This window comes from Malaclemys terrapin, chromosome 7 (genome assembly GCF_027887155.1).
Source record: "Malaclemys terrapin pileata isolate rMalTer1 chromosome 7, rMalTer1.hap1, whole genome shotgun sequence".
Taxonomy (NCBI): domain Eukaryota; kingdom Metazoa; phylum Chordata; order Testudines; family Emydidae; genus Malaclemys; species Malaclemys terrapin.
The window spans coordinates 86675103-86691274 of NC_071511.1; the positions used below are offsets into that span (position 1 = coordinate 86675103).

General features: G+C 43.7%; 1 protein-coding gene across 4 annotated transcripts in view; it reads left to right on the forward strand.

Annotated features, from left to right (window-relative positions):
- The first annotated feature begins 1047 nt into the window (after positions 1 to 1047).
- Positions 1048 to 16172, forward strand: part of TBATA (thymus, brain and testes associated) — a 30536-nt gene continuing 15411 nt past the window's right edge. For 3 of the 4 annotated variants that reach the window (XM_054036157.1, XM_054036159.1, XM_054036160.1), the window contains exons 1-2: positions 10840 to 10926; positions 13536 to 13592. In XM_054036157.1, the coding sequence (XP_053892132.1) occupies positions 13546 to 13592 (47 nt within the window). In that variant the 5' untranslated portion in view covers positions 10840 to 10926; positions 13536 to 13545. Of the gene's footprint in view, positions 1066 to 10839; positions 10927 to 13535; positions 13593 to 16172 lie in introns of those variants that run through there. The other variant, XM_054036158.1, reaches the window with a different exon arrangement.

Consider the following 16172-nt stretch of genomic DNA (forward strand, 5'->3'; position numbering starts at 1 on the left):
TTTTACAGTGAAAGAGCATCTTACCCAGGTTCCAGGTCATGTGGCTGACATCGCACAGCTGATTTCCACAGCTGTAATTGCCTGTGTGCAGAAATATGTCAGGTCAGAGGTGTTTGGGTTGGTCTCTTGCACCTCTATTATTCATTCTTACAAGTTAACTGAGTGGCCTTCCTGTATAGACACCCCCAGCTATAAGTGGCATTTCATTGTGATGAGTATCCAATTCTCATATCCTTCCTGATCTGATGCAATTTGGCATAATTCCACAAATTTCCTGTTCTGAGAAGAGTAAATGCAACAATAGCCTAGGTCAGTTATGTCAACAAATCAGCAGAACCTAAGGACAGCAATCTGCCCTCACCTGCTGGAGGCAGTATTTGGTGCAGGGAGGCTTCATCAGCTGACTAGAAGGAATTATGTGATTGGCTGAGAGGATCATATAATTGGCTAAAATTGGTTTAGAGGCGCTCGCCATCTGTCTTTTACAGAAATACCAACTAGGAGTTTTATTCCAAAAGTAAGTAGTGGGTCAGGTAGTTTAGATCTCTTTACTCTAGCACAGGAAAATCATTGTCTTCATTTAGAAAGCAAATGAAATTGGATGTGATTTGGTCCTATTATGTCAGTAGCCGACTAGCTGTTTAGTTTTGTCCACAGAATCTACCTCTAACATACAAAATGCATTCCAACTGCAGGCAAGAGTCATGAGTGTTCACATTTCTAATATTGTGATGTCGGCGATCTGTGGCTTTTTGGGAACAGATTCTCAAATGATCCTGCTTGACTCTCCAAAACACTTGGTTAAACTGGAAAATGTGGTTTCTAATGAGCCTGCCTGCACTAGTAGTAGATACTCAAACCATCATTGCTTCTATCTGTTTGTCTAAGCATGATGGAATGTCTCTAATGTTACACTCAGTGCAACAGTAGGTCAGATTCCAAAGTACAACACTAGGTCTGGCCTAGTTTGGCAATGCCCTGTCACATGAGTGACAAATGAAAAACCTTCCCTCTTCTTCACTCATGGGCTGGGAACACTACAGAGGCAGTACACGTTCCTATAAGGTATGGATTGGGTCTTTGCAGCCACATCATCTTCCCTTCTCATCCTCTGCTAGGAGTGATAGTGGTGGGTGTCAGAGGCAATTTTTGTAAATCAAGGGTTCCGATCAGTTAAAGACAGTAATGATTTTATTGTTTAGTCATATTAACCCCAAATTAATTTAGCTTTAAGACCACATTCCTACTGCAGATTATGGAACTTCATTTTTAACACCTGGTTATACAAGTGTATGAAACTTCTGCTCTAGCTCCCACTGATGTAACTCAAGGACAGCTAACCTCAACTTATTGAGCTCTCTCAGAGGAACATGACATGCCCAATTCTAATTGAGTTAACTTGCAAGAGAGAGGTTTGTAACAGAAATGCTGATAGACACTTAACTCTAGTGGTACTACCAAATTTTAGAATAAGGTGTTTTAAAAAGGAATATGAACAATGAGGACCAAACAATATGTCAAAAAAGTCATCCCTTATTCCATCCTCACACTCAAGCAAAATTGGTAGCTTTATTTTGCTTCATTCTTGTCAAAGATGGGTGGTCACTCAAAGGAACTAGCGCCAAGTGGGATGAGTAACTCTTTTCCTCCCTTGGAAGCCAGATTTTCTAAACTGCCTTTCTAGAGTGTGAAGTTACTTTTAGGAATAAATCTGAGAGCTGAAGTCCCATGACAGGATTTGGCATCGTAGCAAATCCTAACTGCAGTATTGCACTAAGAGGGTAGCACAGTTTGAAGTGTCATTCTTCACTCAAAGACACTAAATGATGGGATTCTGCCATTACTTCAGGGGCTGTAAGCAACCTACACGGGACCTGGAGAGACCTTTCCCCAACATCAGCCATAGGTGGGCGAGGTTGCTGTAGGTGGACCTATGCTGGCCCCTCCCCCTGCAAACCCAGTGGTCCACTTGTGGGGCAAGTGAAAGTCAAAGATCCTATGGCCTACTCAAGAGTAAGGGAAAATGGGTTTTAACAGCCAACAATATTTTTAGCTATTACTTTGTGCATAGCAAATAGTATCCTGGCTTACAGTCACTACACTACCACTATTTAATTGCTTAGCTAATTATACACATGGTGTTAATATATTCACTTCAATAGTGTATTTTCAGGAAGCAAGGGGAAACTGTTCAGCATGGAAGTGCTACTTCTCCAGAGCTGAGCTGGCCTGGCAGCAGACAGTTCCAAATTTAAAGTGACAAGAGGAAAAAGAACCATAGATCCCTGCTATTTTGTCCAGCTTTATGTGCAAGACTCATTTTTTCCATAAAAGCTCCATTTCCAGTGAAAGCATTTTGCAGCATCATTGGAGCTAACATGGAAAGCTATATTTCAGAATACCAACAGCAAGAGGCAGCATAGCAATCACTATTATATTACATAAAGCAATATACTGTGACAAAACAATCCAGCATTTTCTAGACATACCTGGTGTGTGTGGAATATTCTATGCAGAACGTATATGTTTTCATTGCAGCTCAGCACAGCCTGAGCAGAAGAGTGAGGAGAATGTTTGCAGTTTTCACTCTGACAGGTAGTGGTCTTTGCAGTTTTTTAGGGTTACATGCTGCTAGGTGGATGGCCAGTGAGGATTGCTGAGATTGAACTTTTTGTTAAGTTCTTGGGTTTTGTTGTAGTTAAGAAAAACCTTAAGAGACTTCGAACTATCAGCTGATACTCTTAGAAGAATGTAGTTATAAACCAGCTATCAGGGTTACCCTCATCTTCCTGTGTAGTAACCACACTTTTTACACCTGGTTTAAGGCCCTGATCCTGCAATGAACTCTGCATGGCGACAAGCCCCACTGGAGCCAATGGGGCCAACGGGGTCCATCCTCGCAGAGCCCCTCTGCAGTATCAGTTCCTTAGACTGCAAGCTCTCTGGGGCAGGAAGCACACCTCTCTATACAACTGTATGGAGGCCACAATCCAAACGGAGACTTCTGGGTGCTAATAAAGCAGCGTCCACTCACCAGCCAGGGATGGAAAAATAAAGTCCCAACTCCAACTCTCTCCACATCACATTCTTCTGGGCTTCCTTTATTTCCCAAAACCCAAACTAAAAACCAGAATAAATCAACTCCAATTACTAGGTAATAACCAGCCAAGGTCTTGCCACCTGGGAAAAGAGACAACACACCCTTTCCCTATGGCAGTCGTTCTCAACCTTTCCAGACTACTTTACCCCTTTCAGAAGTCTGATTTGTCTTGCATTCCCCCAAGTTTCACCTCACTTAAAAACTACTTTCTTATAAAAATACAAAAGAGGGTCACAGCACACTATTACTGAAAAATTGCTGACTTTCTCATTTTTACCATATAATTATAAAATAAACAATTGGAATATCAATATTGTACTTACATTTCAGTGTGATACTTGAGCCTGTTTTTCACTTGTGAGCCTTGTGTGAAGCCTGAGCCTCAGGCAGTGGGGCTAAAGCATGTAACTTAGCTTCACGGGGCCCCCCGTGGTGTGGAACCCCAGGCCATTTACCTGCTTGGCACCTCCTAATGCCAGCCCCGTAACTGTCTCCCTATAACCTGTCCTGTGACTCCCTATAACCTGTCCTGTGACCCCTTTGAGGGCTGCAACCCCCAGGTTAAGAAACACTGACCTAGATGAGTTGAGTACTCCCTGAAAGACCTCTGAGTACCCCAGTGGTATATGTACCCCTGGTTGAGAGTCACTGCCCTATGGTAACTTCCCCTACCCTACCTTCCCTTTTCCTTCTATAACTCTGCCCAGATCAACCATCTGATAGGCAGGAACCTGGTAACTCCTTACATGCCAGAGAGCCTTTACACCTTGTCACAATGCTAATGGAGTAGAAAAACAGGCTCATCCCTATTGTATTTTGAAATTGGAACAATATTTCATAAATACTTAAAAATAATCATCGTTTGTGCCTTACATTTACTTTAGCAGCTCTTATGTCTTAGTGCTTAAAGATGAAATGGCATGTAGTGATGATTAAATACACACTTCACATATTTGAGGGCTTTATCACCAAATATTAGTTATTTTTTCAAAAAATGCACAAATTCTGAGCCACAAAATTGGTTGACTATAGCCTGTAAATAATACTGGCCCCATTTCCCAATATAGCAGATATAATTCATGCACAGAAGATGACGATAATGCTTCTTAGATGAGAATTAATGTAATTGGATATCATTTCCAGCTAAATTGTAGGTGCTCACTAGGGAAGAACACGTTCTTAATATATGATTAATTGCTGTTGCTGGTGTAGCTACAGGAAAGAGATCTGACAGGGAATAGTCTCAATAGTTCAGATGAGGATTTGTAAAACTCTATAGCTCTTGAATTAAATGAATGTTTATGCTCAAGCTACTTTTAAGTGGAGACACTTATGGCAACAAGCATGTTTATGTTGATTACTTTAATCGTGCGCCTGTAAACTGTTGTTTTGATATTCTTTAAATTACCAAAGGTATTTAAAGGATTCTGCCTAACATGCTTTCAAATTCTATCTTTTATGTGAATCTTATCAACTTGTTTAATTGTGAAAATATACATAAAATGCAGCGGGAGTTGGACTGGTGACTCATGCCTCTCATAATTCTTCAGAATATAGGGGAGCAAGAATTTTTGTAACTGCATTTGAAGCTTTTCAAATTTAATTCTCACAGTAAAACAGACCTTTCAGTGGCACAGCTATACCGTTGCAGTTGCAAAAGTGCTAGTGTAGACATAGCCTTAAAATAGCTGCAGGAACTCCCCCTTTTACTCAAAGAGGAAACATGGCACATTGTCCTTCATACAAAGGGATAAATACTTCTACCTAAAACACTCTTACCTCCTGAACTTGGATGTTTAGATAAAACTGTGACCCACATCCAAATCTCCCCAGTTTTGCCCATCTCTCAGAAATCACCTGGATCAGGTTGCTATTGGAGTGGAAACTCTTACTTCAAAGTAATTGATTCTTTTTTACCCCCAGTTACCCTTCAGCCAATGAGAAGTTCAGTCACTAGACATCAGCTGTCAGAGGCTGATGAACCTTTGTGTAAAACACAAGGAACTCAAAGCTTAAAATGATCCCCTGGAGGCTTGAAGATGGCAATATTTACCACAGATAGCAGAGAAGAGTTTTATTATGAAGCTGAAAAGAGAAGAATCTGGACGGCCTATCTGCCAAGCTAACGCAGCACTTACAAAACTATGTTGCAATCTCTAGCGATCCCAACTGAGATGTGTGTAGGTGCTGTGCACACACAGTAAGGGAGTCCCAGCCTTAGAGAGTTTACAATCTAATAGATAAAAGGTGGGAGAAAAGAAGCTTTGTTATTCCCACTTTACAGATGGGGAATTGAGTCACAGATTAAGTGACTTGTCCTTAATCATACAGGAAATAAATGGCAGAGCAGGAAATTAAACCCATATCTCCTATGACTCAGCCCAGTGCCTTAAACATAATACTATCCTTCCTCTTAAAAAGGTAGAAAGGCTCACCTGGGTGGAAAATTTTATCTATTGTAAGATCATCTATGCTAACCACTATGCCACCAATTTATCTGAAACAAAGCCATACAGTGTTCTTATTGTGCATCTCTAAACCGTCCTATTAAGAAACTTTGTAGATTTATAAAAATAACAAACTTTCACTATGCACCTGCAGCTGACTAAACAATTATTATTTGAAACTTTACTCTTGGGACATTTAATTGAGCTTGGAGTATGAGGAATCAGATGATGACCATTTCCTTGTTCTACTTTAGAGAGGAAATCTGTATCGCCATACAGTACCCTACATTAGTGTATATACAGTACCATGGAGTATGGACTGAGAGCTGCTAAAGTAGGCTGTTTTTCCATTTGAAGAAGGTAATCGGGGAGGTGGGAAGGGAAATGTCCAAAGCAGCAGTGAACTTGGGTGGAAGGGCTGGAAGTAGATCTCTCGCCGTATATAGCCTGTCATATATGAGCTTCACTTTCCCCTGCTGTCTGGCGGGGGTCATGAGAAGGCAGCGCCAGCCTGTGGCTCTGCTTTTGATAAGAGAGAGCACTGGCAAATGAAAAATGATTCTGGCACGGACTTCTCTGGCTGTCTTGGCGTTTGTTACTGGAGTGTGCATCTGCACACAGTGAGTATAGATTACACTGGTGGATAGAGCATCTTGTATGATTGTTAGGATGTCCTCCCTAGCAAGTAACATTATATCAAGCACAAAGGGGTGATCGATTTTGTGATTAGAGCACAGGCTGTAAACAAATGCAGTGCTGATGGTAGCATGTCAACTGAAAAGTCGGGGTGTAAAAAGAGTAAAACATGCAGAGACATGATGGTTTACATGCTCTCCAATTACGCCTATCTTCGCATCTAGTTGCCCCAACATGTTGTTAATAGCAGGACTAATGGACTGTCCCAATGACTTCTAGAGTTAAAGGAACAGTGTACACTAGCAAATGTGGCACACCAAAATATAAACACAAAAGTCCTTTACTTTGACATTCAAAAAAGCATTTTTCCATGGGCTACACCAAAAACAGTATATTCCTTTAGCTGGTACTTAGAGACTTTCCAAAGTGACTCATGCTATAGGGTGCCCTTTGAAAAAGGCCTGATTTGTTTCAGAGGATAGGTGCTCAGTGCTTTTTGAAAGGTAGGTCCCTTGAAGTAGTCTGTATTTGGGCCCCCATAATAAAAAAAATTGTGATAATCAATGATATAAGTACCTAAAAGAGAAAAAATTGCCCACAAGAAAATGAAATGGAGAGCAGAATAAATGTAGGTCTTTCATGGGGAAGAGAAATGTCAATCATCCAAAAATACCGCAGAGATAAGGAGGATTGCCCATTATATTTTTAAAATATTCTTTAGGATCCTGAAATATCAATTCTGGTGTCAGTTACACTTACATCCCTTTCTATTCTGCTAAATCCTGCTTATTCAAGTCCTATTTAAAAACACTTTTATTCTCTGTGTTCAGCAGGAGAAGGAGGTTAAACTTGAAAGACCCTTCAATTATATATGAAGAGGCAAATCTGCTGGGGATGAGTAGCTGCATATCTGAGAGCAGGTGAGCACCTCTGCTCTTCCTGCAATTACCTATTTAAAACCCAAAAGGTGCTGTGCAGTAGCAGTACTGTACGTGTTAGCTGAGGTTTTAGTTTTTGCTGAAATAAAAAAAAAAATCTACCAATGAAGGTCTGTTCTTCAACACTTCAGTAGGTTTTGCGCATCTATTCAGCAGAGCTTTTCATGTTGTTCCCTATTTCCCTGACAATCCACCGTCTGCATCCTCTCTCCTAAGTACTTTGGAGCCTAAGCTTCATTGACCATCAGTTTTACACTGACTTGGCTTTTAAACTGTCTCCAGTCTAGTATTCTACACTTAAAGGAAATCGCATAGTAAGACTTCTCCCTTCCTTGTCCCCTCCTCCCAACCGTACCTTCCCAAGCCAACTGCTAGTCTCTCACCCTTGCAGAAGGGCCTTAACGATCCATTGTAAAGATCTTGTTAAACAGTCTCTTACTAAATCAAGATCTCAAATCAATAGCAAAGAATAGACTGCCTCCTAGCCCCTGCTAGCCCAAAGAGTGAGGGACTGAACCCTGTATCCCATATCATGGAGCCACCACGCTACCAATTCAGCCACCCCCAATACTTATTAATGCATCTATAGCGAAGTATAGATGCAGCAAAGAGTCCTGTGGCACCTTATAGACCAACAGACGTATAGGAGCATGAGCTTTCATGGGTGAATACCCACTTCTTCGGATGCCTGTAGTGGAAATTTCCAGGGGCAGGTATAAATATGCAGGCAAGAATCAGTGTAGAGATAACGAGGTTAGTTCAATCAGGGAGGATGAGGCCCTCTTCTAGCAGTTGAGGTGTAAACACCAAGGAAGGAGAAACAGCTTTTGTAGTTGGCTAGCCATTCACAGTCTTTGATTAATCCTGAGCTGATGGTGTCAAATTTGCAGATGAACTGAAGCTCAGCAGTTTCTCTTTGAAGTCTGGTCCTGACGGTTTTTTGCTGCGGGATGGCTACCTTTACATCTGCTATTGTGTGTCCAGGGACCAATCCATGCAACAAACCTCGATGCCAACTCTGCCCACATATCTACACCAGCGACACCATCACAGGACCTAACCAGATCAGCCACACCATCACCGGTTCATTCACCTGCACGTCCACCAATGTAATATATGCCATCATATGCCAGCAATGCCCCTCTGCTATGTACATCGGCCAAACTGGACAGTCCCTACGTAAAAGGATAAATGGACACAAATCAGATATTAGGAATGGCAATATACAAAAACCTGTACGGTAGGAGAACACTTCAACCTCCCTGGACACACAATAGCAGATGTAAAGATAGCCATCCTGCAGCAAAAAAACGTCAGGACCAGACTTCAAAGAGAAACTGCTGAGCTTCAGTTCATCTGCAAATTTGACACCATCAGCTCAGGATTAAACAAAGACTGAATGGCTATCCAACTACAGAAGCAATTTCTCCTCCCTTGGTGTTTACACCTCAACTGCTAGAAGAGGGCCTCATCCTCCCTGATTGAACTAATCTCGTTATCTCTACACTGATTCTTGCCTGCATATTTATACCTGCCCCTGGAAATTTCCACTACATGCATCCAAAGAAGTGGGCATTCACCCACGACAGCTCATGCTCCTATACGTCTGTTAGTCTATAAGGTGCCACAGGACTCTTTGCTGCTTTTAAAGATCCAGACTAACACGGCTACCCCTTTGGTATAAAATATTGTTACAGATGGAAGATTTTGAATGGTTTGAAATGTAGTGACCTCTGCAGTTCACAAATACTACTCTTTTAAGAGACTATGTCTTCATCCCAAGCTTGCCCCAGTTGCCGCACTGTGTGGTAGATAGGGTGACCAGACAGCAAGTGTGAAAAATCAGGACGGGGTGGGCGGTAATAGGAGCCTGTATAAGAAAAAGACCCAAAAATCGGGACTGTCCCTATAAAATCGGGACATCTGGTCACCCTAGTGGTAGAAGAAATGGAGTCTAATGACACAAGTTACAGACATTCTGCTTTTGATTTTGGTGCCTGGTGCCACTTTGTTTTCTGTGTGGCCTGTGTTGGGCTGTTACTGTGATGTCCCAGTTAATACTGTCACCTCTCTAGCTTCACTGGATCACAGAGTTTCCCTGTTGCTGGCTTCTTTTCCCTTCTGTCTGTAATAATAGCAGTCTGTAATAAAAGCCTAATGCTTTCTACAGCTTCACAGTGCATTACTGAGCCTATGTTTCAAATTGGCAGACTTTAACACAGTGGTAGCATGCAAAATAGATGAATGTCAATACATATTCATGCCATGGGCTAATAATGCAGCAGCAGAAACACAAGAAAGATCAACATTCCATCTAGTTCTGTGTTCTCTCCTTGACAGGAACATCTACTGAATGCTGTAGAAAAAGGTGAAAATGCCCAAACGTGTAGCTGTGTGGTGTGTTTGTGTTGAGTTGGTGGGGAAATTTCTTCCTCATTGCAGCTGATGATCAGCTCATGCACTGAAGCATAAAGATTGGTAGCTGATGTAAATCTTATCCTAGCTTGTATAACTGCAGGTAAAGCAGTGGAGCGTATCCACAATTTGTGCAATTTTTGGTCCAATTGATATAGCGTGAGGACATGAAGGAACTTAGCTCGTTGGAACATAATACAATTTTAGGAACAGGAAAAAATATTTTGTCCTAACAAGTCTGCTACATTTTATGTAACGTTCAGCCCACATTCTTGCAGTAAAAGTCTAGATTCTAAATCCTAAATTCATGCCTCGTCTTTGCTGTGATGGCCTCCAATGACAATTTTTGCCATATGTTTAGTACTCACTGAGTGAAAATTTTCTGCTTGAGAATCCTATTTTCTCTCAATCATTAAAAAGTTAGTAAAGATAATTTACTCTTAAACACCTTGTTCAGAGTCTGGAGGGCCTCCCACTAGATCACTTCCAAATCTCTGCCTACTGGAGGCCTTTTATTTCCAGATTTCAGTGTCTTACTGTTTTTCCAATAGGCACCATGAACTTCTCTCTCAGCCAGGTATGCACATATTGGGACTGTTTGGTGAAGGTAAGTATGACTGAATACACACCTCATGCCACATTCTCTTAATGGAATATATACTTCTCTACAGTGGCAGCTGTCCAGGGTAGAATGTGCTTCATCTGTTTAAATATCTGCCTTCCTATTTATATGCAATGTGTATATGCAATAATAATTCCAGAGAAAATGCATTACACTTTGCATCCCTAGGGTTTTTAAATTAGCCGGAAAAGTTCCGGGCCTCAAGAAGTACATTTTGCCCCCATAGAATTGAAGTACTGATTACGCCACTGCTCCCAGAAGAGAAAATTAACAACAGAATGAAAAACAAATCTCATTAGGTATTTAAGTAGCCTAGTCCTTTCTCAAGATTATCTGTCTTACAGGAGGCATATGTGGTTTGGCTGTGAGTCTGTCTGTTTAGATCTATGAGTACTTAGCTTCAGAGGTACAGTGCTGGAACTTGCTTCTACCACTTTGACACACCCAAGCTGATCTTACTTGCCTCTCACATTGAAAGCTTCAAGATGTAACTATGGAGAGCAATTGAGAATAAGATTAGTAAGGTAAAGAGCAAGGGGGGTTATTTGACAGCCCCATCTGGGGTGGAGGAAGAGGGGAAATTGAACACTGGGAGAAGGGGGGGGAGGCTTGGCTGCTGTCACCAAAAGTGTAACCTAGCAACCTGAACACAATCAGGCACAAAGTAAACAGACTTTTTAACAGAAGTGAGGTAAACTTTGCACGTCTCCCTCCAGACCGTGGGAGCAAAGGGGACTCATTCCCCAAGCTATGGTAGCAGTGTAAATGGTGAGTAGGTCCTTTATATATATTTAATAACAGGCACATTTCTGGCTTTTACTGCTTTTCTTTGTTCAAATATCACAGTCCCAACTTTCCCTTTGAAACAGCAGCCCTCTGAAATGTAGGAAGCTGGGGAGAGGGAGCTTCTAGCAAGTAGCCCTGATTTATGCAAATATGTACAAACAAGCTATGGTCCCGGGCCACCTGTGTGTGAAAAGAAAGGTACTCTTGCACATAAAATGGCTGGGATGGGCAGGTAGGTAGCTTCATAATTCCCAAAGTCTAAGACTTAGTGCTGCTGCTTTTATAGCCCTAATGTTTGAGTGTCCACGCCCCCACATTACCTTGGTTATTACTGTTTGTGTTTTTCTTATCTCATACCTGAGCCTATGAGGTATTCAGGACTCTCAACTCCCATTGGTTTCAGAAGGAGTTGAGAGTGCTCAGCATTTTGCAAGGTCAGGCTAGTTTTGTTTCTTGGCTCTGACTATTTACATGATTAGCAGAGTCTCTGCTGGCATTATTTTATGTATTTATTTGCATTACCATTGATCTTGGTTGGGGTCTCCAGGTACAGAGCCCCATTGTGCTAGTCGCTGTACATAAATGTAGAATGAACCAGTCCCTGCTCTGAATAGCTTACAATCTATGTAAATAGATAAGATAATGGTACTTATCTTCTCCCATCATTTGTTTATCTTCATTTTACAGTGGAGGAATTGAAGCATAGAGAGATTAAGTGTCTTGCCCCAGGTCACACAAGAGATCTGTGGAACAGTTAGGATTTGAATCTAGCTCTGCTAAATTGCAGTCTACCTTCTGGGTATACTACTGTTAGGAAGGTTTCATCTGAATTAAAATACATTTTTAGGGAGATTTCAAAGAGCTATAGCAGTGGTTCCCAAACTTGTTCCACCGCTTGTGCAGGGAAAGCCCCTGGCGGGCCGAGCCAGTTTGTTTACCTGCCGCGTCCACAGGTTTGGCTGATTGCGTCTCCCAGTGGCCACGGTTCGCTGCTCCAGGCCAATGGGAGCTGCTGGAAGCGGCGGCCAGTACGTCCCTCTGCCTGCGCTGCTTCCAGCAGCTCCCATTGGCCCTGGAGCAGCGAACCGCGGCCACTGGGAGCTGCGATCGGCCGAACCTGCGGACGCGGCAGGTAAACAAACCAGCCTGGCCCGCCAGGGGCTTTCCCTGCACAAGCGGCGAAACAAGTTTGGGAACCACTGAGTTATAGAAATGAGGGGTGAAAAGATTGATTAGGTCATCTAATTAAAGTACAAAATATACCAATCCTGTACACCTCAGCTGGGAAACCAACTATATGTATACAGCTCACAATTTTGATTCATATGGTAGATGCATCACAACAGTGAAACTGCCACAAGTCTGTTTCACAAGGGGAAGAACCAGCCCCAAGTTACTGGGGAGATGATTATTTTCAGAGGATTTATTTAAATGAACTTTAATTAAATAACTCACAGTGACTTGTTAAGGTGTCATCTGTCTGATGACTGGTGAGGGCTGGCTGGACTTCTTACGGGCCCCTGTTTACATGTGACTGCATTGCTGGGGTGCTGCTGAATATGAGGTGGGTATCATAATCTCCTCCTAGGCCTGGTCACTGAGTTCCACACTACAGGTTTGCAAAATACTTCTTTAAACTTCCTTTGCTTGCTGCCCAGCTGCCTCTTCAGCACCAGGCATTCTTTAGAATTAGCGTGGGGGTGGCCAGGTGGGTGGTTTGGCCTAGGTGGGGCATGGACAAAATAGCTTTCAAACAGATACTCAGGCACTGATCTTTAAAAAGCTGTAGTTTCTAAGCTCCTAGCTAAAGAAATGCTCAAGCAAACACAGAAACTGTATGTCAATGATTTCCCCAGTGGGCTCCACTTTAGTTACATTTGAACTGGTGAATTATGAAACAGAGGGTAGAGGGAAATGATAGCACCTAAAGCTTCTTCCTGTGGTTTGTTCTGCTTTTTGTTAGGTTTGTTTCAAACACTCCACCCGTGCTATGTCCATGGGTACTGAGCAATGACTCCCACTAATCCATGCTAAGCACCAACCCACACCCAGAGCCTGTTGTGTGATTTAGGGATTCATTGTGCAGTCACAAGGTGACCAGTGTCATGTGGGTGTTTTTCACTGCCCATTGCTTCCTGAGGGAACCCATTAAAGCCCTGAGGGAGTACCTCTTTGTTTCTATTTGTAAATGCTACTTCAGGAAGCACCTGCCAAAACAGCGTGGTTTAATAATATTCCCCCCTTGCAGAATGCTTTATAAACATTCACTAATCCTCACAACACCCCCGTGAGGTAGATATTGTTAGCCCCATTTTACAGGTGAGGAAACAGACACAAAGAGAGATCAATGGTTTGAGTGTTGTGAGAGCTCAACACCTCTCAAACCATGGTATAAGTGAGTTTAGGACCTGAATGTACCTTAAATTATCGCAATTGTGTGAAGAAAGTTTCTGTCTCCCCACACAATAGATGGAGAGTTTCTCCATAGGTGTATATAGTACATGTACATAGAATCCATGTGTCTGAATTCCCACCTGAACTGTGCAGCTACGGATGCTGGAATCATCACCAACTTTTCTGTATTGTCATAGAATCACTAAAATGGCAACAGAGATAAAGAACTTGGAACCTGTTCTTCAGCAGCTGGAGTAAGTACCCAAGTGCCATTCCCTACATTTGGAAGAAACACCTAAGCAGCAATGCCATGAGTGAGCAGGTGGGAAAGCAGCAGCTTGTACCCCTGCAAACAGTAACTGAACTGATGGGGCTTCTGACTAAAAATGGTTATATGGGGTGGTGATAGGTGTTTCATTGCTGACAGAGGGAAGCCTGCTGGGCCCATCTCCATCAGGCAGACAAAAGAAACATTCTGCTTGGAGTTTGAGTGTTAGCTTTCTAGCTAATAAACCTGCACACACCAGGTTTCCTGTGCAGTGACATAAGCAGAGTTCAAGTTACATTGTGCGGTAACAACACTGAGTGACATACCATTAAAAAGTCTGGTTTTGGTTTTCATTTTGAAACCATGGGTGAATAACTACAGAGGCAGCATCCATTCCCAGAACTAAACCTGGGTGAATTGTTCATAACAAATAACTCACAATGAATTTCACCATGTTTCCTGTTCCCACTTTGTTTGCAAAAAGAGAACATTTTTCTGAACTATATTTGCGGTATGAAATTATTCACTAATTTCTGCTGATAATCCTTGGTCTGTGGCTTGTTTATGAGCAGTTTGTTGGGGATGTTCAGTGCTTTCAGAGTGAGCTGTTTTATTTGGATGTCCAGGGCTAGATTCTCTATATTTGAGCTGGCCCTTTTACACTGTCCTTGGGACAAAGGAGGCATAACAGGATTACTGAGGATTCCCCTTTTGTAGGTGAATTCCAGGCTGGTATAGAAGCTGAATAGCCAGTTGTATGCCATCTCTTCATGCCCTGCTCCAAAGATAGGGGGCACGTCAGGGAGAAAAGGCATGTTGGGGTAATTCTCAGACAGCAGAACAGCCATCTAAGGGGCTATTATAGCTGGGGAAGGTTACAACAACCTGAGGCTGTTCTTATACTTACAGGAGGGGATGAACTGTCCCCTGGCTGCCCCCAGCCTCAGTAGGGTGCAAAGGTGGCTCTAAACCAGGAGTGGGCAAACTTTTAGGGCTGAGGGCCACATCTGGGTGGGGAAATTGTATGCAGGGCTGGGGCAGGTGGTTGGGGTGTGGGAGGGAGTGCAGAATGTGGGAGGGGATGCGGTGTGGAGGAAGGGGCTCAGGGCAAGGGATTGGAGCAGAGGAGGGGTGCAGGGTCTATGAGGGGCCTCAGGGAAGGGGGTTAGGGTGCAGGAAGAGTGCAGAATGCAGGAGGGGCTCAGGACAGGGGTGCAGGAGGGATGCGGACTGCGGGAGGGGGTGCATAGGGGTGCAGGGTGCAGCAGGGAGCTCAGGGCAGGGGGTTAGGTGCGCAGAGGTGCGGGGCCTATGAGGGGGCTTAGGGCATGGAGTTGAGGTGCAGGCAGAGGGCTTAGGGCAGAGGGTGGGGGGCAGCATGCAGGCAGGGTTCGGGCTCCGGCCCGGCACCGCTTACCTAAAGCGGCTCCAGGGTGGCAGCGGCGCACACCAGGGCCAGGGCAGGCTCCCTGCATTCCTGCCCTGTCCTCGGCCCCGCGCTGCTCCAGGAAGCACTGCGGCCCCTGGGGGAGGGGGGCAGGAGGGCTCCTCATGCGCTGCCCTTGCCGCGCCTCCAGGTACCGCCCCCGAAGCTCCCACTGGCCGCAGTTCCCCGCTCCCAGCCAATGGGAGCTGCAGGGGGCAGTGCCTGGAGGCGAGGACAATGCACGGAGCCCTCTCCCCTCCCACCCCGGGGGCCGCAGGGAGTGGTGCCGGCCGCTTCTGAGAGCGGCACGGGGCCCAGGGTGCCAGGGTGGGCAATCCTGCGGGCTGGATCCAAAGCCCTGAGGGGCCACATCCGGCTGCTGGCCGTAGTTTGCCCATCCCTGCTCTAAACCACCTTTTTCCCAACACCCCAAGTCTTGCCCATAGTATACAGAGTATGTTTCCGTTCCCTGATTGGATGAGCACAATGCTTAGAATCAGGTTTCTGGTGCTAATACTTATGGTAATGAATTCAAATTCACTTTCTACAAGAGTTGCCTGAAAACATGCCATTTCTACAAACATGGCTGTCAATCAACTTGTATTCATATGTAAAGCAAACACAGAAGGGCTCAATGAATATTCAGGCAAAATTCAGCATTCACTCAGCTCTACTCAGCAGTTAATAGCCCCTGTTTGAAATACTGCCTGGGCCTGCAAATCACTTCCAAAGAAACCTTCCCTGCTCATCATTCTTCTGCTGCAACAGAGAGCATTTTGAAAACTTTGTTCCTGCCAAAGCATAGAGCACTCTGACACTCAATGGGCTGCCATCGGGAAGTATGTGGGGAGTCCTAAAATGGTCTTTTTTTGTAGCACTTCAAAAGGATCGGAGCTGAGTTAAGATGATCATGGGGAAAAATCAGAACCCACATATTCCTGGGTCTCCTCTGCTTCTGATCTAGGAAACAGAACACTGAGCCAGACACTCCAGTAAAATACGATGATGTTTTTTTTTAGCTAAGAAATGCAGTGAAGCATGAGCATGATGCTGCAAATGGCTCCTGCTCCTCATATTAGCGTTGATGCTGATAATGCTGGGAGTCATCTGATGAAACGCCAGGTAACGATCCTCTGAGTG